Here is a 26,367-nt window from a genome sequence, read left to right as displayed (position 1 = left end):
ATAAGGCAGAAAGTGATGCATACAGCCTGCAGTTATTGCTGATTTCTGAACATAAAAACTAAAAAATATTATTTAACAGAACTAATCTAAGTTTAAACATGAACTGTCACATTTTTGGCATCGTGATCACAACTTTGGAAAACACATCTGTGCAAATTACACAGTCATTACTCACATTAATGACCACTCATAGACACCTGCAGTATTACAGTTATACTTACTTTCAGCGTTATGTGATGCAGTAAATTGCCTGCCGCAAACTTTGGCGAACCATTTTTGCACTGTAGTAAACTCTAAAGTTAGAGGAGGTTTTTCAGCATTAGATGCTCCATTTGATTGTATATAAACATTACAGCCAAATATAACTACTGAAGTTCTAAGATCAGAAGAGGAAAGAGAAGTGAAATGGGAGGAAGCTTGTGATTACATGCTAGATTCCCTCTGTTCTCACATCGTTATAGCCCACTGAGAGATAAAGTGACTCAAAACAGGGGAAAAAAGAAGAGAGGCAATGTACGAAGTGGCTGGAGCGGTAAGCCAAAATCAGAAAAGCAAGATGAAAAGACAAAAGTACACAAGAACACTGTTTAATGATGCCTTTCAGGCCACAGTGCACAAAGCCTCAAATCATGCTTCTCACAAGCCTTAAAAGTATGAAGGACCAACTCAGGGGCAAATAATGAAAAGGACAAGTTAATCTAATTCTTGTCATCTGTGTGTGTATATGTGTGAGTAACAAGGAAAAGGGGAAGTGACATTTCTGGTGGAGAGTTTAAGCTCCAAGGGGGAGATTAGGCAGTCACGCTGAGTTGATCTCATTGTCCAGGATAAGAGGATGAGCACCATGGCCCTCTGGAGATTTTTACCAACACTGCTACAGCTTTCTGAAATCAATAAAGGGAGCGAAGATGGTGTTTATACACTGATTGATTGCGTTGTATCATTTTCACTGTGTTCAGCATGGCTTACAACCACCAGCTGGTCCTTGGGAGCGGTTTAGTGGCCAATAGTTACAAGACGATGAAAGCTGGTATCTTCCAGTCTGGCACTGTGTGGCCTTTGATAATCTGATAAACTGAATAAAAATGAATTTGATTAAAAAAAAAAAAACTGCTGTACTTCAATATGCTACTTCCCCAGCTTTCACAAATTTCTTTAATCTTGTATGCTACACTTGTAGGTGTCTCAAAGGACAATGTTAAAAGCTTTACAGAAACTGCATTTATTTGTAGAAAAACAATTTAAGTTGAAAAGAGTTTGCTAAAATATGTAAATGGGATTTGCTGGATGGTTAGGTGTACAAATCTTTCATCTATACCTCATGTGTATTCTACTAAACCAGTTAGTTATGATTAAGATAGGAATATTGTTTTGGATAAATACTTAAAAATCAATATGTTTCATCTTTTGCTTCTGATCTGAAAAACTGTACCTAGAAATAGTGTTGCTTTTGAAAGACAAATGTTAACATCAACAGGCTGTGTGCTGACAATGGCGCATCTAACATTCAGTTGAGACAGGGTCGATCAGGACAGTTTAATGGATTAACTTGTATTTGCTAATTGGCTCTAAACACAAGGTACAGGGCAATGGGTGTGTCATTAGTTTGCCAAGTAAATTAAAAAAAAAAAAAAAGCAGAACCTGCTTTTGTCTTGAGTCACCTCTCATTCCTTTATAATTTGCTAGAAAATATTTCTCAGTAGAACCTTAAGAAAGCTTTCTTATTATTTATTTAAGTAGTCCTCGAGAATAATTGTCCAGGCTTATTGAAGAACATTCAAAGCTCTTCTTTGGATGATGAATGTCTTTTGTTCCATTTTAAGATGATCCCTCACTGCTTCAATATTTTTGAGGTCTGGACTCTGGGGTGGCCAATCCATGACTGGTAGTGCTCTATTGTGTTTTTCTATCCAGCTATGCTTTTACTGCATTTTCATGCTAAAAATAAAGCAGTAGCCAACAGATTCTTTTGTAAATTCTTTCTAGATGGTATTGGATATTGAATCACAATCTTCCATCACTTTCTACAAGATTCCCAACACCAGTGGCTGAGATGCATTCCCAAATCACGGCAGAACCTCCATACGACACTGTTGTACCTCTATCCCGCCACCCTCCCCCTCCCACTGAGATCATTTCTGATCAGGCTTGGGTGAACAGTAGATTGACATTATCAACATCATCACCTTTCATCTTGTTTTGTCTATAACTTGTCCAGCTTCCTCATGTTTCCTCATGTGTGCTAAAGACACACTGCACCAGCATGTTGCCAACTTCTTAAGAATTAACATATAATTTTTATAAAATTCAAAGGAAGTAAAATATACAGAAATGTCAGGTGGCTCAAGATCTTTTACACAAATCACAAATGCTTGTGCAAATTTTCATGGCCATCCATTCAGTGGATGTTGACATTTTTCTTTAGTTCCAACTGGTGAAACAAAATGGGAAATAAACTGTTTTATAAGTAATTAGAAGGACGTACTGCAGGAAAAACAAATTAGAAATGTTTTTTCAGAAAAAAATCAATAAAGGCTATGGTTCTAAAAAATAAAAAAAAAAACACATTTAGTTAACCTCCTAGGACCTGGCGTCCACATATGTCGGCATCACATTTTGGGTTATTTAGCCCAAAATACTCAATTTTGCTCTGCAAGGGCCTGATATCCACTTACAAGGACATTATACTGCTACTGTTCTATCAAAAATGTAAACGAATATCCTCAGATGTGGCTCTTATTTCTCTTAAAAACAAAAATAAGGTAAAAAAAAAAAATCTGGTAATTCTTTGTTTTTACATTCATCGGGCCCCAATATGCCCAAATATCAAAGAGGAGGTCTCAGGAGGTTAATATTACAATTAGTTTGCAAAGGCATCAATATAAAGAAGCATTACGTTTTCTGTTTGATGTTTAGATTTTAATGAAAGCGTTCAAAATATGTTTCCCTTTAAATGTAGGCACCATCATTGCTGTGTAATCAGGAGGTCAATGCGGACCTTTTCTCTTATTTTTTTTTTGAAAAAATTCCACTTATTTGACATGAGTGGAGTTTTAAACACTACAACACTGAATACCATCACTGGTGTCTTATTGTAATGCACCAACTTTCTGTCTGTCTGCTTATCCTCAAATTCCTCCTACATAATCCTGAGTCGAGCAACCAAATTTGACACAGGTACATCTTAGGCTCCTTAAGGTTCTCATCTATGCCAGATCCTAGGTTGTCATCATGTTGCCTAGCAGCCTTCTTCAAATATTCTCAAATTACCCATTTTTAGCATGTATGTGCCTATAAAACCTATAAGAGCATTGTATCAATTCATTTCACACCAATGACATTAAATTCATATCAACAAACTATAATATAAAGATATATATTATTTATTATCATGCAGTCACATTGCCTGGTGACCACCTAACAGACTAAAATCACATTTATATAGTAGAGAAGGACATGGCTGTGGGTACACACAAGTTTAAAAGCGTTAATAAGGCTTTCTGGTTATTGGGTTCATATAAAATTCTTAGAAGATGAGCTTGAGGGTTTTTTTTTTGGTTTTTTACACTACGTTAATATTTTCAATTTTCCAAGACACGTCTCTGTTTCCCCGACTGCGTTTTTAGGGTCTGATTGCCTTTTGTTACAATATGGTGTAGAGTGGCAACAGTGCCTTTTGATTGGCTGATGCGTGGAGCCACATCTGTTTCATTTCACACAACATTTGGGGAAAAAAAATATATGAAGAAATGCAGAAGGAGAGAGTTGAGACAGCAAAGATGAGCTAGAGAGGGGAAAAAAAGAGAGGATGAAAAGGCAGAACAGAGGTCAGTGAAGGAATAGGCATGCGAGGCAACAAAAGAGGGGGGTTATTTCAGAAAATATTGAAGATGAGACGAACCAAAAAGGCAATTTTGGAGAGGGACTCCAATATTTCTCTTTCAGTTTTTCTTCTTCTCTCACCCCCCCCTCCCTTTAGTCCCCACCCAATCCACAGTCTGCAGTCCTACTGTGAGAGCAAACTAATCTGAACTGACAAGGACAGGGCTGACGTGGAGTGTTTGATAGATCCTGAGGGAAATCTCCCACATACATAAATTGGTTATTCTACGTTTCATCTGCCTCTTGACATGGTTTCATTTTATGATCTCTTTCATTATCTGTCTGTCATATGCCAGTCTTTATCACTCTTTAAACTTGATGAGTTTAAGTGATACCAGATGAAACAGACATCACTGTATGGGAAGCCACTAGCTCCCCAGACACTATGAGTTTGGGATTTTAGAGTGGATTTTCTGTGAGCTCCATACATTTATTACTGGCTGTAACCTGGCTCAGTGAGCTGTCATCTATTAAGAAAGCTGGCCCTTTTTAAGGCAATTAATAATGCCATTTCCAAATTTGAGCTATATTTTGACACTTAAACCCGGTTTACACTCCCCTGTCCTTTCTAAATAACTCAGCAGTTCTCCAAACAGTGACCTACTGTTGCCTTTCAGTCTTTACAGAAGGCATGTTGTTAGCAAGTTAACATTTCAATAAGATAATCAGAGTGAAAAGGCAAATATTAGAAGTGAAACTCATTAGAGAGGAGCTTGAACCCCCCCTAGGAAGCACACATGCCATCAGCACACAAAATTTCTGGTATCTCCGCCACCAGATCCTGAGTTAATCCCAATAGTCTAATGACGCCCAAATACATCAGGCTAAATGACCTCATTACACACACATTTAGGTTAGCTTCAGGTGAACTAGTAGAGTCAGAGGTAGTCTCTACTATTAATATGCTACGGCCTTTATAGCTGCGTCACAGTAAGAAGCAGATGGAGCTCCTGTTGAAACCAGCTTTTATTCATTGGAGCTATTATCTGATTTCCCTTGAAGTCTTCAAACCAATTAGAATCAAAATGTATTTCAGTTTGAGAGACATCTAGACTCCGACACAGAGAACAGTCAGCCACACAGCTGGAGAGTAATTGAACTACAAATAATTAAAACAGCTGCAAAAGTAAATCGTTCATGTCAGTGCACCAAGACATTTAGAAAGCAGGGAGGGATACAGTTCTTAGCATGATAAGGACTGCATTAATGGAATAATACAGCATTGTTTGGCGCTCCACTTAATACCCTCTCCATCTGAAGAGCAAACATGAGCCTTGTGGCTCTTGTTTAGCTCCCTATTGACGCTCATTTATCTAATCTGTGTCGGAAAAGAGAGATTAAAAATATTTGTTACATACACGTTATTTCTCACTTGCAGCTGCCACTTCCTGGACTTTGTCACAGTCGGGCAACCAGCAAATTACAGGAAGCCACGGCACCCTACTGGCCATTACCAAGAAATAGCTCCAGTACGTGACTCCTCATAAAATATGCCTCTGTCACATTTTGTTTGGTTACACATTGTTACCATAATGCCAAATTATTCATTTGATGTTGCTTTATATTGAATAATAAAACCTTGTCGCTGTGACTTTTATCCACCTTGTGCCTGTGAGGTCCATGTGACCCAGCTAACACACTCCAGTAACCAGGAGAAACTAGCATTTAGTTTTCCATTTCCACACCACAAAGCCTTCATGACAGGCGCAGAGGACATTTCGAAAAATCTCCAGAAGGTATTTTCAAGAAATAAAGCTAGTGACTGAGTTGATTGAAGTGCCTTCTCTGAATTTAGACCTTACTTTTAATTTATAACTGAAAATCTGACTACTAACAGAGAGAAATCCAAGCAAGATTCATGCAAGAATAGATGGACAGCTGGGGGGTTTTCATCCTACCCATCATCACATTTTTAAATTAACGCTGGTCTCACAAGTCAGGATTCAGTTATGGCCAAGACAACTGTACCCACTGTTCTCCATACAATACCTCCATCTGGTCATTTTTTTCCTGCTGCCAAAAGGTCTATCATGTCCATCTTGGAATGCATTTTCATGCAGATGTCCCGTTCTCTTGTTAGTATGACCCAGTAGACAAACACACAGGAAATCATGTGTGCTGGGTCACAAAAACAAGCGGCCTATCTACAGCACATCAAACAAACAAAACCAAGTTTGAAAGGAAATCTATCATTGAAATCTGACTACACAAAACGTGCCACAGCCATAGCAGAGCATATCTCCACACCGGCTGCAAAAGTCCTGCTTTCTTTTTGCTCACATATGAGTAAAAGAAAAATTATATATTCACATTTACCTGGAAGAAGGTGTTTTACATAACAATCTAATACATAAAGACACACACAATCTCTCCTTCCATTGCTGGACTCACTGTCAATTTGCGGTGTTGAAACAGATTCAGGTCTTTGATGTATCATTGTTGTCAGTGCTAACCAAATCACTGCTGTGCATGAAACGAACCCCCTCAGGTCTCCAGAAGAGACAGCAGACTTTTCTTTCACTGATTTTCTTTTTTTTTCCAAGACAGATATCCACAGAGGTTTTAAGAGTGAAAAGAGGAAAACATGACTGTATGGTTAACAGGGCTTTTGTGTTCCTTAGCTCCACTTTTATTTTCCTATTTACGAACAAAAGGAATTTCATTCTTGTCATTTTTTTTTTCCCAGTTATACTTTTTTTTTGACAGAGTCCTTTTGTTGCTACAAGGATGTGTTTGAAATGTATCTTACAGAATTGAAAGTGTGAGCTTCTTTTTTTTTCATCTAAGTGGATTCCTTTACCTTGTTCTGTTTGTGCTTTTACATCCAACAATAGGACTGACAAATGGAGCTACCTCAAAAGCCTTCTCAAATTGACATGAGCGATTTTCTACCTCATTTTGCCACAACAAACCCACTATGATACCAGGGCATTGTCACTACTCGCTTTTATAGTGGCAGAGCCAGTTTTGTGATCCTTTTAGACATTTTGCTTTTATCTGAGCCCTTCTAACCCTGTTTCTGCTCTGTGTTTTTTTTGTTTCTATCTCCGTGTCAACCTCTTGCTCTTATCCGCATGCACAATTCAGGGCAAGAGCAGTGATAGTTGCCAGTGAGTGTATGAGTGTATTAAATTGTATAGTAATCGCAGTGAGAAAAGGGCACACGGTGCAGTTATGTTTCTAATGAGACACAGAGAAGCGGCCTGACCTCTCCAGCTGGTGCGCTGCAGACATTCATCATCCCAAACACATGGTGGATGAAGGGGTGAGGGGGGAGAGAGAGAGAGCACTGCCCTCTATTGAGAGTAACACCACACTGCGGGTCAGCAAGAGGAATAAATTAAAGATGAAGAAGGGATGATGAGAAGAATATTAGGGGAAAAAACCCACCTTGTAGAACCAACACAAAGAGGAACAGGCTGGAGAAGCGGGGGTGTCGTTTTGTGTTCAGCACTGAAGCTCTGACTGCTTGCAGCTACATTGTAAAGCAAAACTGTCTGTTACCGATAATTGATTTGGATGTAATTATACACCATAAAGCGTAAATCACATAATCACTACAGTCACTACCGCTGAGCCCAGGATGCTGCCAGGCAGTAGAGGATACTGTGGCTTTGTGGCACTCCAAATTTTTGTCTCTGAAAGAAACTGAAAAGAAAAAGAGGTAATGGATGGGCTTGAATAAGCTCCAACAAATGACTGATACTCTGTCCGCAGACAGAAGTAAGGATTTTCAACAAATCTGTTAATACAGCTAACCAAATAGAACTAAAATCTACAGCATGGCGTTATGTGGGATGTTTGCGCTCATCAGTTCCTCTCTTTTGCTTTTGATGTTTTTACTTTAAAAGGGAAATCAAAGGGCAAAAAATGGTCAAGAAATTGCTTAAGTGTGCCCTACATGAAAGCATGTTTTTTTTATTCATATAGTATCAACACAACTCTTTTATTCTAATGTAATATTTGGCAAATCGTTTGATTTTATTATTTTTTATTAATCCCTCATTTTAGTTTTTAGAGTTTTTCCAGTGGCACAGATCCAACCTCAAAAATGCTGATTGAACTGTGTAGAATTTCAACACAGAGAGTAATATAAGTAGAAAGATGTGATAGAGATGGGGTAATTAATTCAAGGAGAATGTATTTCCTTCTCCCCATCTTTTGTACAAAGCGGGGTACATTGGCCTTACTTTACACTGAATACATTACAAAATTTACTGACAATATTTTCCAACTGTTCTCAAATCCTATTCCGTGGAAAACCAAAACAGATGAGTGTTAGTTCATCTTTCCAACTTGCCACAACTTGCAAAGGAGCAGCACTGAGATCAAATGTGTGAGTTAATAACTAGATCGCATAAATTCGAGTTCTTTTCTGCGCTACTTTTAATGGAAAAACTGGGTATTTCTGATGAGTTGTGGATTGTTTCAGAACCCTGTTACATTTTATTATTTATGCACACTTGGTTTAAACGTTTCCTTTTATCAGTTCTTTACTTAACATTAGAATTTGTTTGCCATACAGACTTTGTACCAATATATTAATAAGGACATAGCTAGTATGCACGTCTTTCCTAAATAACTTAAGGATTTAAAAGGCCTTCCTGCATTTAACAGGGATTCTTTCTGCCTGGCTTACCAAAACGTGAAAGTGATGGATATATTTAACTGATGTTGCCACAAAAAGAATGCTATCAGACTCCAACATGATTTAGTTAGTTGGGTGTCTTTTTGCCTTGCTTGGGCCATTTACCCAGCTCTGTCAGGTACAAAAATTGGTTTGTGATTGTTGCATCTTGCACAGAAACTTCTACAAATATCCATTTTTCTGCCATCTGCATCCTGATTATTTATTTCAAAAAGCAAAACGCTTTTATTCTGTATTCAGACAAAACAGCCCAGCATGGCAGGCATTGTGCACGATCCATCTTTTGTGTCTAACCCTGTCCCATGTTATTGCTATTAATACATTTCAGGGCCACCTGTTGTAGGATCTTTGCCATCAAAGCTGCTCTCTAGCTAGGTTGAACACTACTGAGAGAGTGGGGATAGTATGCTAATAGCAGATCTTACCTACGTTTGCTTTCAAATTTACCAGCATTTCCCATGATCTTGTGCATCACAACAGACACTTCATAAATTGTATACTGCTTTCAAACAGACCAAATTGCAGCTATCCACCGATCCGTAGAGTGGAGCCTATTCAAGCTGATACTGGACAAAAGAAGGGTTACACAATAGACAGGTCGCCAATCTATGACAAGATTAACAAAGCATTCAGATCTTATCCGTTCTTCTTCAGTTGATATATATTTTTATTGTGCAATTTCAAAACAACTTTATACGAGTTTGGAAGCCTGTAAACTTCTGTAAAGGCGAGTAGAAAACAACCCATATGGAAAAGAAATAGTAAAAACTTATATGATTTACTCATGAAAGTGGCCACTTTCTCATTACTTTCATATATTGTTTTAGGAAGTATCCAAAACATACAAGTTTCATTATATAATTTTTCAAGGGATCTTATATCTGTTTTCACTCTTGTATGCTTTTCATACAAGTTTCACACAAGACAGATACAAACTTTATAAGATTTATATATATCTTTTCCATATGGGAATAGGGAGGGGACGGCAGACAGTAAAAGGCCTGAGGGCAGATTCGAACCCAGGTCTCTGCAGTAGCCTTACAGCATATGGATTAACCTGGTGAACCATACTGGCACCAAAGTGTGGCACATTTTTGATACATTTTTCTCTTTGAATTTCAAAACCTGTATTTAAATGGGTGTACAAAATAGAGCAATGCAGCAAAAAAGTATTTGTCTTATTTGTTTGTTTTTTGTTTTTAAAAAAAATTGGGGATAAAAGAAGGGAAGGCAGATCCTTTTAACTTTGTGAATGTTAGTACAGTACAAAGAACAACCCCTACCTTTGGCACAATGCTACTCACCCGTGAAATTCTGCTTTGTTCAAACGGAACTGCACCTTAATATTTCTCATTGTGGGGTCAGATTCACAGCAGTGCTCCTCTGTGATCATCCAGAGCCAAACCTTCTCAATGGTTATTTGAAAGCATGTTTTTGTATAATTCAGAATATTACCCACTGAAACTGAGAGGCTTTTCTGCCTGACCTAGAATTGCTATTTAAGCAGTTTTCATCCACACTGATTTCAGTTTTCAAAACTGTCCTCCCTTGCATTTCTTTCTTTTAATTTTTTTTAAACCGGAGTGGATCCTTAAATCTGCACTTTGAAATGGGGCTAGCATCTGAACTGTGAACATAAGGGAGAGTTTGGGGATATTTAACTGCAGACTTGGCCAAAATATGTTCAAGAAAAACCTTGGATCTTATCCCTCAAAACCTCCTGAACCTCAGTTTGGACTCTATCCAGCCTTGTATTGATTGCGACACAGAAAAAGCAAACCTACTTTTTAGGCTAGAGATATAATTAGGATAGTACTCATTATAAACAGATGCAAAGCTAACAACATCTTGAATTTTCATGCCTATTATCTTCTTTTTTTTAAATTATAGGAAGCATCTGAGTTGTTTTTAGCTTTTGTTGTCGCTGTGATTTAAAGTAGCAGACTCTCACAACCTCAGCACTTACCTCTGTGAGTCACTTCCAGACTTCCAATCTGGTAAACTGTATTATTCAAGACAGTGCGTGCTCTGTATATCAGTCTCAGGTTGTTCAGAAAATGGTGCGGCATTGATTTTTAGCTGCGACAAAGAGAGGTGAAAGGCAGCAGCTTGATCAAGGCAAGCATTCAGCAAATCAAATAAGTTTGATGGGTGTTCTTTGATATTCATTGTTTTTCTGCTTTGTTTGCATCTCCATCGGATGCTGGAAAATAATTTGCATGGCCCTGGCAGTCTGCAAGACAGACTTCATATTGCAACGATTTATTTATTTATTTTTTGCACACATCGTGGTTCATGGAATTTTAATGGTTTAATGGTACCATCAAAGTGTTTGTGCTACATAACTTTTTAAATAGGTGATTAAAATGTAAAGTGTAATTCTTCTTTTTAGGTAGTTTTCCCTGAATGGGCTGACCGATGTTTTATTTCCCCTCCTGTTAATCCTTCCATCATTCCTGTGTGTTCACATTATTTCAAGTTCTTGTGTTTGCTTCTTTTTTCCTTGCTTTACCTTATTTTCCCTGCTACCTTCTTATCCCTTTTGACTCCAACCTTTTATTTAACCTTTTATCAAAATCCACTCCTGACATACAAATTTTTATCCTCTCTCTGCAGAATGGAGGCAGTGGGCTACCAGCGAGTGCTACAAGTAGACTTGGAGGTAAATGGGCTGATGGTAACTCAGGGGAGCAGGGAGGTGGCATGGCAGGTCGAGTATCCGCTCACGCGCACCCTGACCAGTGAAGTGCAGACTCTCATCCGTCTGGCACCGCAGGACCTGGGTGGCATTGTGCCACTGGCCATGGTGAGGAGTGACTGGTTGGAAATTGGAAGCATGTGTGCGTAAGGGAATATGTGTCTAAGTTCAGTGTTAGGCTAACTTAAAATAACCCATCAACACTACATGCATTTGTTTTTTGAGTGTGTTATCACAGATAGTTAGAGCCACAGTAAGTTTGCAAAGTTGTTACTTCCAATGTTATAAACTGTTTTACTACTTTGTGTCTGATACTTTACCCCAAACCAGTCGTCAGCAACCTTCAACATCAAAAGAGCGATTTGAGTTGCTCCTACCAAACAACGGGAGAAAAAAACCAGCATACCCGGGTCATTTGGGGTTGACAGGGGACAGATGAAACTGACTGATGAAATTAGGAAAGGATAAATAATGCATATATTATATGTATAAGGGTTGTGGCATCCTGGTGATGCTTTTTATACTAGTCGTCTGTGTATTCAACTTCCAGTGCAGAAGTCTACATGAGACTAAAATGCCTCAAAAAAAGCACATCAACAGATTCGGTCAGACCAACTTTAGCTCTTGGACACTGACATACTGAGAAGAAAACAAAAGATTTATCGAGACACATAAGATAAACAGAATCTGGGGCAGACCTTACCTGGTAGAAACAGAACACACTTTGGCATGTGAAGAGCTCAAACAAGGGTAGCAGGTGATATATAATCCTACACAATGGTGGAAACTTGAGCTAAATGTGACCCATGCAGCAGGACAGTTGTCTTAAGCAGATGAGACCGCATTTTTTTAAAAATGCATCAATGAAGTGCTTGTTGAAACAAGGTGACCTATATCCAACAAAGCCTGTTTTGCAATTGCAGAGAACAAGACTAAAACATGATTAAGAAGGATGATCAAGAAGGTCTTGAGTTAGAATCCAGGGTGGGGTACTCCTAGGTTTACTGCTGAATCTAAATTGTGAGTGTGAAAGGTTACCTGTCTCAGTGTGTTAGTCCTGAGACAGACTGGTGGAGTGCCTGTGAAATCAGGGATAGATTCCCCCTACTTCTACCCCACAGCCTTAAATTGGTTAAGTGGTAGTCTGAAAGCAAAAGCAAGAGATTATATTAGATGTCTAGTAGCTTTTGAACTTATTTCCACCCAAAAAGTAATATTATATTAATAACATAACTCTCTATAATGTAGTGGTTTATGCATTCAACTATCAAGATCACCAGTTTCATCCCGAAAGGAGAAACAGTCCCTTTGGGGTTGTATCAGGAAGGGCATCTGGTGTAAAACTCTGCCAAATCAATGCGGAGCTACCCGCTGTGGCAACCCCTTGTGAATGGGAGCAGGGAGCAGCTCAAAGTAGCTATTAATAAGATAAACTTTCAACTTGGCGGCCATTGCATTGAGGCTGGTGTTAATTCAGGCAGGCTAGAATATCAGCTGTTGGCTCAGCTGATTCCTTTCTACAAATCTAACTGGCAAATCTCATATAGCCAGTGCTTTTTTAGTTTATAGTTACTGCTGCCCTTTTACAAGCCGCTTTCCACTGACGTCTGTTCTGTTCTGCACAGGAGTGTTGCTCTTCTGGTTTTACATACGACAGAACAGAACCATGTCAACAAATTAAACTAATTTTGAGTTTGACATCATAAAACCCAACACAATGGAAAATGTCTCGGCATCTTAATAATGCTGAGATGTGGATGCACTGGAAAGTTAAAGAGCAAAAAGAGAGCTGTAATGAAGAAAACCTCACAAACCCCATTAGATTTGTGAGATCAACTTAAAGCTAAACATAGTACAAGATGAACACCCACATTCAATCATGTCTTGTAACAAGATCGTTTTGGCAGTTACTTGGCAACTGTTTCTTTTACTTGTTTACTATGACATTCAAGGTCCAGTGGAAATACTTTAAAAAAAACATGTTTCTTTTTAAAGAGTTTACAGCTCTCCCACACTAAAAACATTTTTATAATGTATAAATGATAAAAGGGATAAAAGCAGCATGTCCTGTTCAGTGAACAACAAGGTATTGTCTAATTAGGAGCCACTCTGTATTTCATTTATTTTCATTTCCCATTTTTAGTCTTAAAGTCTACAAGTTTCTTAGCAAGGCCATTGTGCATTTTTTGATTCTGACTTTAAATAAAAGTATTTAGCCTCTTTATAAAGAATAATAATTTGCCATATGTGTCACGGCTGCCGAGGCGAGCCGTGTGGAATAAATGAGGATCCAAGCGCAGGCAGTCGTAGAGTGAAGGTGATTTATTGAACACAAAAGAATGTGGACAAACAGCAAACGGGGCTCGAACTAAACTAAACTGGGAAACAACTAAACTACAGAGCACAAACCTGAATGAAAACGAGCAGAGGAGGATGACGATGAACAGCAGGGAGAAGACACGGTGGAAACACAGACTGACACAGAGTAATACAGACTGACACGGAGGAACACAGACGAACCGGCAACAGGCAGGAGAACACACAGGGCTTAAATACACACACCAGTAATCAGGGGATGCGAGACAGGAGGGCAACACAGCTGGGAGGAATCTGGGCTGACGGGACAGGGGAAACGTAAACTGATCACACTCACATATGACACGGACCTTCACAATAAAACAGGAAACTCAGATACATGAAACCAGACAAGACATTGAACTAAACAGACAGATTCACAAACAGATGGGGAGACACCATAGACAGACAGATACAGACGCAGACTCAGAGGCAGATCGAAAATAACACAGAACTTAAACAATCATCATCTAGAAAATGATAACAAACTAAAAGCGCTGGGTCACCGACCCAGGACCATGACAATATGAAAGTATGGCAAAGCAATCATCATTTATTAGTCCTGAAGAAAAAACCCAGACCCAATTATTATTTTTAAAACAAAGCTTGGACTAACTTCTAATCGTCATGAAGCTTTTAAACGCCGCTCTCAATTTGCAGAATGAGAAGTTAAATTGAGTTGGATTTTAACAATCCAAATGTGGATGAATTGGCAAGTGGCTTATGATTGCTAACTGTATTATCATAATGACACTGTAAACATAATGAATTGTTCTTAATTGTTTTTGAGGAAAATCGTTCTGTGTGCTAAAGAGAGAATAGGGCAGTTTTAATTTTTGTCATTGATTATGTCCATGTACAAATCAAATGCTTTCAAGCACTTCATAAAGTTTTATCATACTCATTTTGTGAGGCAGCGGTGCACTGCTGATTTATGGTTTGTGGCGAGTAGAGCAGCTTTAAGGCTTTGGCTACATTTCTCCACTTTTAGTGGCTTAATAAAAGAGAATGCACACTCCAATTATATTGTATTAAATAATAGTAATACTAAAAAGTTTAATGGACAACTAATTGAAAGAGATATGGAAAAAATGCAAAGATGTATTGTAATAAAGATTTCAGAAAGTACTGACAGCGTGCAAACTTTGATTTAAGAAGAAAATGTGTCTTATTAAAGATTCAACAATTTGTCAATAGGTCTAATTAGTTAGCTGTTATTAAATTAATAGTAGTAGTAGTAATAAACATTTTCTGTTAAAGTCTTATTTAAACATTATTTAAATGCCAATTAGTGTTAAAGTAAGCATGGGGTGGCAAAGGGGCAACAGCAGGAATCTCGGGAATGCAGGCGACGGAAACGGGAAGGAAAAAATGATCTGTTAAAAAAAAAAAATAGATATATACAGAAGGCTGGCTGGGAAATGGGACAAAGGCATGCTCAGGTGAGGTGGGAATATAATCAAGAAAGTGAGGAGAAGAAACAAAGGCAGGAAGACACAGGAAAATAACCTTCAAAGTAAAACAGGAAGTTACTCTAAGACAGATAACACATTGGCAAAAAAAAAGATAGAAACCGGTTAACAGAGAAGGTGAGAGGAAATGGGGAAACTGAAGGAGTAAAGCAAAACCAATATGTGTGACAAAAAACAGAAACAATAACATTAACAGTATGCCTCTGTAATCCCCCCCCCCCCCCCCCCCACACACACACACACACACAAAATAAAAATAAATAAATAAATGAAGTAAAATATTTAGCTAAGAAGCCTAAATACACCAAGGCTGAAGACCTAAAATGAACTAAGAGCCCACACAACAGGAAAATGAATTTTTATTTAGAACTTTTGGATAACGTAAAAGTGCACTGCAATAACGAAGGTAAATCTTAGAACAACAGTACTTTGCTATCTTTACTAGTGCTGTAAGTTAGTTAAAAATTGTGATTGTGTTTGTGGCCACACCGACACAGTGTTCACACACTACCTGCACCACTGGCAAGTTGGCCCACTTTACAAAAAGTCTGAAGGATCAACTACGTTACAAGGGCGCATAATGGTACTTCAACAGAGTGATCTAAAAACAGCAGCCCCATTTAAAATATTTAAGCAATATAAGAGAAGATCATGTGAATTACTCTTAGCCAGTTCTCAAAACGTTTTGCTCACTCCTCATATGTAGGACACTGTCTTGGTGCAGTCTTTGAGACGTTAGTTGTCTCTCTGACTTCCAAAAACAAATTCTGCTCTCTAAAGGGCACCCATGCTTTGACAGCACATATTGCTTGTTAAGTGCCAGCTAATAAATTAAAGGTAGACGAGTCATTGTCTGAGCAAACTGCGCCTTAGATGGCCATGTCCAGGGTATACCCCGCCTCTCGGAACAATAACAGCTGGGATAGGCTCCAGCCTCCTCCAAAACACCGAACCCGATAGGATGTGTAAAAAATAGATGCACGGATGGATGGATGGATGGGTGGATATATGACATCAGCCATCACCTTTGCGGCAGTATGTGTAGGTAGACACCAATCATTCCTGGCACTTAGCAGTACTTGTCTGGATACAGAATGCCAGACACCCCTGTTCAAGAGAACTCTCATGTCTCCGTGAGTGCTTCTGGCCTTAACTCCCACAGAGAAGCACACGCATGCTCACACTCACCCAGTACCTCCTGGCTGCCAAACATGAAGTGCAGAACTTGTCTTTTTTTTTTCTTCCTTTTTTTTTTTTGTTGTTCTTACAAGGGTTTTTTTTGAACAGCTGAAAATGCCTAGAATTGCTTTTTAAATTTGTCATTTGTGTGCATGCACAAAAAGGTCAAGAAGAAACAAGTACGAACGAGTAGATAAGAAGGTGCATGTTTAAACAGAAGATGGGTGAGATCAGTTTACGCATACCCTGACATTTTTAATTTTCTTTCATTTTTACTGAAGACATGTTTCTGTGAATTCTACAGGTATAAGCTTTCTGCAGTCAGTGTTTAAGAGAGCGCGAGAGATCAGTATTGGATATTCATCCCGCAGCAATGGTCAAAGCTCATAATTTCAGAGGAGATGCATTTTCCAGGAAAATTGAACAGAGCAATTTGTAGTTCAACCGATGACTCGCAATTTTGTGCCTTTTATGGCAGAACAGGATATTATAGAATGCTAGATGAATACTGAAGACAATGAGGATCTTGTGTGAGTGCGCTAAGCAAGTAATTTAGCATTCAAAGCGTGTTTCTTTTTTTTTCTGGATATGAAAGGAGAATTCTGACGTGAAGATTAAATAATCAGGCCCCATCTTATCTTAATGACCTTGTAGTACCATATCACCCTATTAGAGCACTTCGCTCTCACTCTGCAGGCCTACTTGTTGTTCCTAGAGTATTTAAAAGTAGAATGGGAGGGAGCGCCTTCAGTTTTCAGGCCCCTCTTCTGTGGAACCAGCTTCCAGTTTGGATTCAGGAGACAGACACTATCTCTACTTTTAAGATTAGGCTTAAAACTTTCCTTTTTACTAAAGCATATAGTTAGGGCTGGACTAGGTGACCCTGAATCCTCCCTTAGTTATGCTGCAATAGACATAGGCTGCCGGGGGATTCCCATGATGCATTGAGTTTTTCCTTTCCAGTCACCTTTCTCACTCAGTATGTGTTAATAGACCTCTCTGCATCATCATATCTGTTATTAACCTCTGTCTCTCTTCCACAGCATGTCTTTTATCCTGTCTTCCTTCTCTCACCCCAACCGGTCGTAGCAGATGGCTGCCCCTCCCTGAGCCTGGTTCTGCCGGAGGTTTCTTCCTGTTAAAAGGGAGTTTTTCCTTCCCACTGTTGCCAAAGTGCTTGCTCATAGGGGGTCATATGATTGTTGGGTTTTTCTCTGTATCTATGAAGCGCCTTGAGGCGACTTATGTTGTGATTTGGCGCTATATAAATAAAATTGAATTGAATTGAAGATGAAATAATAGACTTGTAGATATATGTAATCTATTGCTACCCTTAAGAAAGACAAAATCATAGAGAGATTGCATTGCTAATATTAAGTGGCAGTTATTATTGGAAAATTTGTGAGTTTAGTACTACTGAAAACTGCTTTCACGAGAGTAGTTTTTAGGAGTTAATACTAGATTGTATGGGTTGTTCAGATGAGCAGTTTTGTCTCCATTTAGAAACCCTCAGTGGCTCTCGTCTTCAGTTTGTAACGCACTCCTGTTTGAAATCTCATAAATCAATACATTTAATAGAGGACAAGCGCAGAGGAAGTTGTCTGCACTTAAGACACTGCTATTTTCCTCTTACTGTGTGAGAATTCTCGTGCATTACTGAGATACTGAACTGAACTCTGGACCTGTGAATGCCAGCTCGACGTCACCAAGACAAATGGCGCTACATTGTTTGTGTTAAGTGATATTGGCTACTCTGATTTTAACGGGACAATCAAAGAAAACTGCAGGGCTGAACACAATCTGGCCCGGGAACAGACAGGAAAAGAGAGACGATGGTGGTGTTTCATTAATAAGCTTGAAAGACGGTACATGCAGAGAACATGCCAGCTGAGTGTGCACTACTTTTATTGCATCCTCCCATGAATTTTTGATCCCTCTCTTGCTGCTCCCTGCCTCTCTGTTCTCTCATTAGAAGAGACAGCCAGTTGGCCCCCATAGCTCTTTACAGTACATCCCAAATGTAATCATTAGCATTTTATTCATAGCTTCTGAAACTCACTCTATTTCAAACTCAATAACATTCGCTTTGTGCTTACAGTCCCATAACATTATAATCAGCACCATTAGCAGGAAGCTCTGCATTAACTGTATTTGTGGCCGTGGTTAAGCACCTTTGTCTAGAATTATAATCACCAGGGCAAATTCAGATTTATTCATTTTGGCTCCATTCAGTGGTTTAAAGTGACTTTTTTTTTTTAAAGAGGGTTTTCCTTTTTTTAAATGATTTATAGTCCCACGTTTAAGCAGTGTGTAAAGTTACAAAGCCCAAAGTCAGCACCAGAGAGAGTATTTCTCTGCTACAGAACTGAGAAACTTTCTTTGTAGTCAAGGCTTCTCATCTGTTAGCCTACCTGTCTTTGTCACTATGTAGGGAAAAAAAAATGTAAAATACCCGCATAGCGGCTACTTTGGCACACTCTCAAGGAACGATGCAGTCTGCCATTATTTACTTTGAACAGCCGCTTCTGCTTTCAGAAAGTCTCATCTGCGATCAAAGCACAGCAAATGTTCTTTTGTTCACTTCAATAGTGAACACAAGAGTCTTCATCCTGTCCAAGCTCTTGAATAATGCAAGTTAACCAGCAGCTCGGAGAGTGCTCTTCCCATACTCACAGAAAACTCATTACTTTTGCAGACACGGTGAGCAATCAGGGTATAGTCCTTTTTTTTAAGGGCGGAGGGTTAACAGGGGCTGGAGGTACCCCCAAGTTAAAATGATCTTTCATTAACAGATAATGATACTCTGAAGCCAGCAAGACACCTCCCTCAGCGAGGGGTGCCTAGTCCTAGAACAAATCCCGTGTCAATACATGAAACAGTTTCTGAGAATGTAACTTTCGGTTTGTCAGATTGGTCAGAATTCGCACTGGTGTTTTAAAAAATCAGAAATTCCTCAGATAACATTGGTAAAGCTTGGCGGGAAGTTTATCTGTGCCAATAATGGTGAAGATTGAAAGAGAAAAAGAAAGTGTTTTCGATAAATCAATTAAATTGCCATGACTAGCTGCCATCTATCAGCCTTCAGGCCTCCTGCGAGTATTACAAGTCAAGAAAAATTTTTTTGGTTAAAGCAAATACTGTAATTCAGCAGCTGAAATACTACTTGGGTGACTGGTGAATGCATCGAAGTTTATAGTGCTTTTGAATAACAGGGTCCTGAATCCATATACAGTGGAACCCCGACTTACGAATACCCCGTTAAACGAAAAATTCAAGTTACAAAGGCACTGAACGGCAATATTTCTGCCCGTGTTACGAAATCCGCTGGCTCTGATTGGCTGAGCCCAGAATGTCCACAATGCCTTCCGAATCATGTGACAACCCCTTGGCTTTCGTACTTGCGCTTCGCTGTTCCACTTGAACGACGTATTGTTGTTGCCGTTAGCAATTAGCCTATAGCCTATTGTTCACTCAAAAGGCGCGATGGGTGCTTTGACTTACGAAAATTTCAGACTTACGAAAGACCCTCGGGAACTAATTAATTTCGTAAGTCGGGGTTCCACTGTACCCAGTTTGGTTTTCTCATTTACTGTCCTTGCAATTTTAAGTTGGCAATCAACTTTGATGGACAAATGCTTTCGAAAATCAAAAGAACAAAAGAAGAAGAGAAAGCAGAAACCCTGTGTGTTCCCATGCTGCTTGGCTGCCTAAACCAAGTCCAAAATAAAGGGTCGTATATCTATAATTTATACAAAGTGCTATCACTGCATCAGAACTCGCCAGCAATTTTCAAGCAAGATGCTATCAGTCATACTGTTTCACTGTCAGTAACAGTATTTGGAAATGACATGACAGAGTACTAATCGGGAAGCAGTGAGGCTATCCATTGGCATGCTAAGTGCCCTCAGGGCAACATTAGCCATCTGCATGCAACTATAATGCCCCTTATAGCTTAATTAAGTCCTCTTGTGTATATATGGGTCTCTAATTTTCTGCCTTATCTTTATGCTGTGCTTTTTGAATAAACAAATTCTCTTTATCACCTTCGCTCTGGGGAAAAATGTTCCTTATGCATCAGGCTTGTTTGTCATTGTTGATCCTGATCATCCTACAGCAAGCAGGAGAGGGAGATGAGACAGCAGACAGTCAGGGAGATCAAAATTAGCAAACTCTATTCAAATAACAATGTTTCTGTTATTTATTTAGTTGTTTAGGACTGTAATTTCTTTGCTTCTTCTTTTTTCCTTCCTTCCCTCCTTCTGTGTTATGCACATGCCTGCATTAGAGGCCAGCTGACACCAAAGCTGAGGCTCTAAGGAAACACTTTATAAAGATCTTGCGGGGGGGGAACCAAAAACTGAGTAATGTCATACCATACCATGCGAACGTCTTTTCTGTATAGCAATTTCTGCATGTGCATGCTTCACTGAATCACTGAATCTATATCCTATGCAAGAACGAAATGAAGGGTGGCTCAAAACCTTTGCACAGTAGTGTAAAATAGCAGTGTCAGCAAGTACCTTCATCTTATTGACACGCAACTTCTAAATCTAAAGAATGTGAATGATCACATTGGTTGGACTCAAAAACTTTTTTTTTCAGGGTGGGTTGTGTAACAGTGAGCATGAAGCGGAGCGGCAGAGAATGAGGATGACATGTGTGCATATCCTCTGTACTCACACACAAACTATTTCACTTCTGCCGCCCAGCATGTCTCTCTTGCCTCTCTCAGGGCCCAAGATATGTATGTCAGTCAGGCTTTACTTTGAAGTTAAGCCTGTCCGTTCTGTCATTTGTTGTGGTTTGTTTACTTTTTTGCTGGCTTGCCTTCCTTACCCTTTCCCTCATTCTGTCAGGCTGGGTTGAGGGTCTTTTATTTGGCCAGCACGGGCCATGGTCCAGTATAGTGCTCTCTGGTTTATTCTAATCAAATGGCCTCAGCCGGAGACAGGAGAAAGGTCCTCAGAATATGGACAGGCTTTATCAGCGACAGCCAATTTATCTCTGCTGACTTTGGCATTTCCGCTCCTTATGTTAAAGTGAGGAAGTATGAGGCAGGAAAAAACAACAGACGCTTAATATTTAATCTTACTAAAAGTATTTAGAGCTCACAGTACACAATAACAAACCCAACCCATTGCCAGGACAAGAAGTTATAAATCAATATCTAATTAATGAGGAGAGTATAAATCACTGTAGGCCCCAATTTAATAATCAATAGTGGTATTTCTTACTCATGGTCAATGCAGAATGGCCCCAAACTGCCTTCAACTCTTTATTTGCTAATACTGCAATTATAGCTGCTATGCCAATTGAGGTAAATCAGCGGAGACGCAGAAGCTGATTATTCAGCTTATTTCATCCTCAAAAAAACTCCAGATTCAATTGACTTTCAGCGTGTTTTCATCAAATACCTAGCTTACTAGCAAAATGTAGGATTTCTGCATACTCCGCTGTAAGTACTATGGAGTATTTTTGTTCACTCCCTAAAATGAAAACTCCAAACCCTGACGATTTGCTAAGTTTCAGCAGCTACACGTAAAATGACTGTCATCTTCCTAACTTTGGCAACAAAATAGTAATTTCCCTCTTTTGCTCGCTCCATCACATCACTCATCACTTCAGTTATCAGCACCTTGCTCCGGTTTTTCTCCGACTATAGCACTGCAGTGCAGAACACCTTGGCTGCTGTGCCTTTTTTCCCAAGTCATAACCGTAAAAGGATTACATTGTATGAACACCGCTCTCTCCTTCTGTTGTATCACCATTTCTAACAAAAAAAAAAATAGTGGGAAAAAAGAAATTAAATCCTTAGAGGCATTGATTCCCCTGCCTTTGCTTTCATTTTATCTCCTACTATACACTTTAAGATGTTCCAAAGTTTTTGAGTGGCAGGGGGAGACTATATAGGTGCTAGAGGGAATAGACTTTTTGATTGATAATTGATATGAACTGAATGGATGGAGTGCTGCAGTGGCAGTATAAACCTACTGTACTGTTGGCCAACACAGAACAGGACCTGTGAGCTTCCTGCCAATCTCAGCTGCTTAGAAAACAGTTGAGCTGTGGTTTTCTGTGGGTCAGAGGCATCTGTTCAGTGACTGAATAATAAACAGCTAGCCATGGTTAAAAGGTGTTCTGGGCCACATCTAAGACCAGCATATCTTAGATGTGTCCCTACCCTGCTCGTTTAAACCCTTTGAATAAGTCTATATGGATTAGTAGTCACTTATCATTATGCTGTAATTTCTTTTAACTCCATCTTTAGACCTCTTGTGCTTATAAGGTGTATCGTAGCAAGAGACTACACACAAAATCACAATTTTATGATTTTATTAGCAGTAGTTTTTGTATATTGTTTTTTTTTTTTCATAATAATAGTGTTTTACTATTAATACTACCCTATTTCCTAGCGTTTGCTCTAGCATCCAAATACTGTTACTGACAGTGAACAAGTTTGCAAAAAAATGTGAGGAAAATAATACGTTATGTTGTATGAATGAGCAAAGAAGCTGCAGTCGTAAGATGAAACAATCTGATAGGGGTATAAACATTAGTCATTATTCACACAAGCCTGCCATACAGAAGAGGGACTCCACTGCAGAGACTGGGAGGTTATCCAAAAGTGCAGGAACTTTAGGGGTTTGTTGTGCGTAGTCGTTATGTGTGAAAAGAGCCATCAGTTCCTAATTTTTCATTGGACTTGTCTGATCTGCGCAGGTCTTGAAACCAAAGTGGCAGAATAATAATGCCCTCTTGCAATAAAGCATATATATTAAATCAAAGTTGGGTAACAACAGCAGATTTTGTCCTTGAGCATTTACACATTTACATACAGTAACTATTCTCCAAGCAGGACTTTTGTAGTTTGTCTGCTACCTTACACATCATTCATCCACAACCATATCAGCCCCCACACACTCTATGCTTCTACCCCCTGCTGCTCAGAAATATAATGGCCTTTTATTGATTCTCCCTTCTCTCGCCTTCTTTCTTCTCTTTTCTTGCCCTGCTCTCTGCACTGCAATGAGAGGTTGTTAAGATAAGCTGCAGCATGAGAAGGGGGGAGACATGCCTCTTTTTCTTTTTTCTTTTTTTTGAGCTGGGCAAAAAAAAGTAGGGTGTCTTTGTGCTTGCAAGTGTGTGTCTAAGTTAAGTTGTGGGTTGCTATGCAATATATGTAGCACTTTTATGTGTTTAGCTGTTTACGTGTATGTGTGCACATTAGTCTATAATATAGTCATTTTCAGTCATAAATGCTTATCTGCTGGTGTGTACAAGTACGCCTCGTCAATGAGGAATACACACCAGACCTTCTCATCCACAGGGGAAATATTGAACAGCCAGGCGGTGGCTGATGAGACGTAGGTGGGTTTTACAGATGAAGACGCTGCCTTTGCTGCCTCGTGCATCATTAATGCTCTCTTATTAAATTTCACTTTTTTTGTCATTATGTGGATTACATTTGATCTTGTTCACTACTCAGTTCTTTATGAGAATGGACAGTCTCCGCAATACATGCCGAAGATCATTAAGACCTCTTTTTTATCATGCTGTTCCAGTTGTAATGGCTCACTAAGCAAAAAAAAAGGTACTTCCCATTACATGTAGGAGTAGTGATCACACAGAGAAGACTTTTTACAGGTGCTTAGTATCATCAGCACCATGCAGTTAGCAGCAGATATATTTATCATTCACAACAAGGACTAGAGTTTATATGGATGTCTCACTTGTTGAGTGTTGGCTTTACTGGATTGCTGGAGATTTAAATATGCTTGAATATCATTTGAATCTGTGAAAAACGAGCCTCACTTTCAAATCCATTTCAGGAAATGAATTGTGCGCTGTATATCCCATGCTTTACCATCAATATACTATAAATGATCTGAAACTCAAACAAGGCAGACTTGCAAGTTTGTTTGTCATTGTGAAACTTGAAACGTACAAGAAGCCTAACAATTGTGCTTGTAAAGGATAGCACTAAATTGCTCACTTGCAGGAATTTGCCCTCTGTTCATTCTAACTTTCGGGTTTGTTTCCCTTGTGGCAGGACAAACACATCCCTTGAGAAAGATCTATCAGCCAAGCAAGAAATATTTAAACAAAACAGCATGGAATCACCACCACACATTTCACCAAGGTTAAAAAGCAGTTTCTCTGTGTGTATGTCTGCAGATACGGGGGATAGTTAATGACAAAGAAAAACAAAAAGGCAACCGTTTTAATGAACAAATAGATGCCTTTGGCATTCACAGGCTCTTAGTAGTCTTATTTAAACTGAGCAGTGATGAGAATGATCTACTGTTATAGCAAATCTTCTATACGACAAACACACTGAGAGCTCAAGGATTACCAGGCATTGTCTTAATTGATCTCATTATCTTCTTCCTGCTCTTCTGTAAGGGCTGTCATTCTCAAGTGAATCTAGCTATAGCTTTGGAATGACTGCAATTTGGTGTGAAGCATTATTGTCAATGTTTTGTATTTTTTCTTTTAATTAAGGTTGGTTCTGGGGAATAATGGTGAATAGCTGGGAAGACTCGAATAACTGTCATACTGTGACCTCACTGCAATGTAAACCAGTAGAGGGAACAATATTAGGCATCTGTTTACTGATCTGAAGAATTAGCACTGTATATGTGATGTAAAGCCCTACGTGGTTCAAGAGGGGGCTGTTCAAAATCGATTTAAACTAATAAGTGATGTCTCTCGGGGCGGTATCGGCTGGGCTAAAGAGTAGACATTCAAATTAAAAAAAAATCAAGGGGAGAATTAGAAGTGAGCTTACAACATTTCTGTAGCCCAGAGCTGTGTTAGCTGCTTCTAATCTTCGATTGAACCATCACACCCATCATTGAATATTGTATTGTGGGGATGTAGGTATCAGACTTTAAGAAGGTAGGAAAAAAATGCATGGAATAAAGATTTATATATATTTTCTTACATAGAAATGTTGCATTTTTGATCGTTCAGAGATTGAGAATCTTGTAATCATTCGAGTTATTTTAAAAAATGCCACACTTAGTTATTTCAGGATTGTTAAATGTGAAGACTTGCTGCTTCATACATTCTATGCAATGTAAACAAAATGAAAAAAGCAGGCTTATTGACTGATGCAAAAGTCCATTTAAAAAATCGTTACTATTTGCTCTCAAAGATCTTTAAGTGAACAGTCACACAGCCTCACTTGTGCTTTGCAGGATCTCTGTAGCAGTAAATAGCACTTCTCACAGCTGCTGCTCATCCTTACTGTATGATGGGCTACTTGAACGCGGAGGTAAAAAACCTTTTGCAATAACTACAGTCTATAGTTGCGTGAGATTTGACCTTCGGATAATAAATGGCATTTGAAACTAGGTTCACAGCATATAGAAGACTCATTAGGGATATCACTATAAATATAAAACGTATATTTTTTTTCTACAATACATGTATTTAATGTATGCAAACATACACGAAGTGTTGTTTGGTCTAGCTAGAAAACAAAAGACTGAGCACTAAAGCCTTTTGCCTAAATATTATGACCCCCACCCCACAGGCCAAAAGTTTGCCTATACACAGTGGGCATTTCTAATAACCCTTGCCCTGCCACCACTGAGATTTTTGGTTGCTTTGTTTTATTTGCACTAGTGTGCAGAAAGCATTTAGGTCATTTTGAAACACACTGGTATTCCTGCTATGTATTTGTATTCTTTTTTATTTTAGCCAATTGTTATCCTGTTTATGTTTATGTATATAACTTGGAAAGCTGCCAGTAAGTAAATCGTGTTTTTCCAAGTCTACACATAAATGTCATATCATCTTACATTTAATTTGCCTGCAGTATTTGAGTATTAGCGTTACCTTTATCGTTGATATTGTTGGAAATGTTCTGCTCTTTGATGGAGCTCACAAAAAATATTCATAGCAACAAAGATGATGGTCGAGAATAGAACCTTCTCTACACACAAAATGATCCTGTGTATTTGTAAAATCAACAACACCAAACGTTTGGCTAATAAGGAGGATGAAGGTGTCAGTAGAAAGTAACAGTCAAAAGTCGTCAGATCATCGGTTTCATGCTGGTTCAGTATTCCAGCATGAAAGTGATATTATCATAGACTCGATTATTAAAAATGGATGTAACTGCTGT

The 26,367-nt window shown here is 38.8% G+C and overlaps 1 protein-coding gene across 1 annotated transcript in view; it reads left to right on the top strand.

Annotated features, from left to right (window-relative positions):
• Nucleotides 1-26,367, top strand: part of LOC146628845 (transmembrane protein 132C) — a 139,567-nt gene that overhangs the window by 83,431 nt on the left and 29,769 nt on the right. Inside the window, exon 4 of the mRNA XM_085357085.1 lies at nucleotides 11,148-11,337. Coding sequence (XP_085213211.1) covers nucleotides 11,148-11,337 — 190 coding nt within the window. The remainder of the gene's footprint in view (nucleotides 1-11,147; nucleotides 11,338-26,367) is intronic.

The sequence above is a fragment of the Diplotaxodon limnothrissa genome, linkage group LG7, assembly GCF_057381915.1.
Source record: "Diplotaxodon limnothrissa isolate DT_005_m linkage group LG7, D_limnothrissa_male_GT1.1, whole genome shotgun sequence".
NCBI lineage: Eukaryota > Metazoa > Chordata > Actinopteri > Cichliformes > Cichlidae > Diplotaxodon > Diplotaxodon limnothrissa.
Note: the sequence above shows the minus strand (reverse complement) of the source record. Positions and strands in the feature narration are given on the sequence as shown.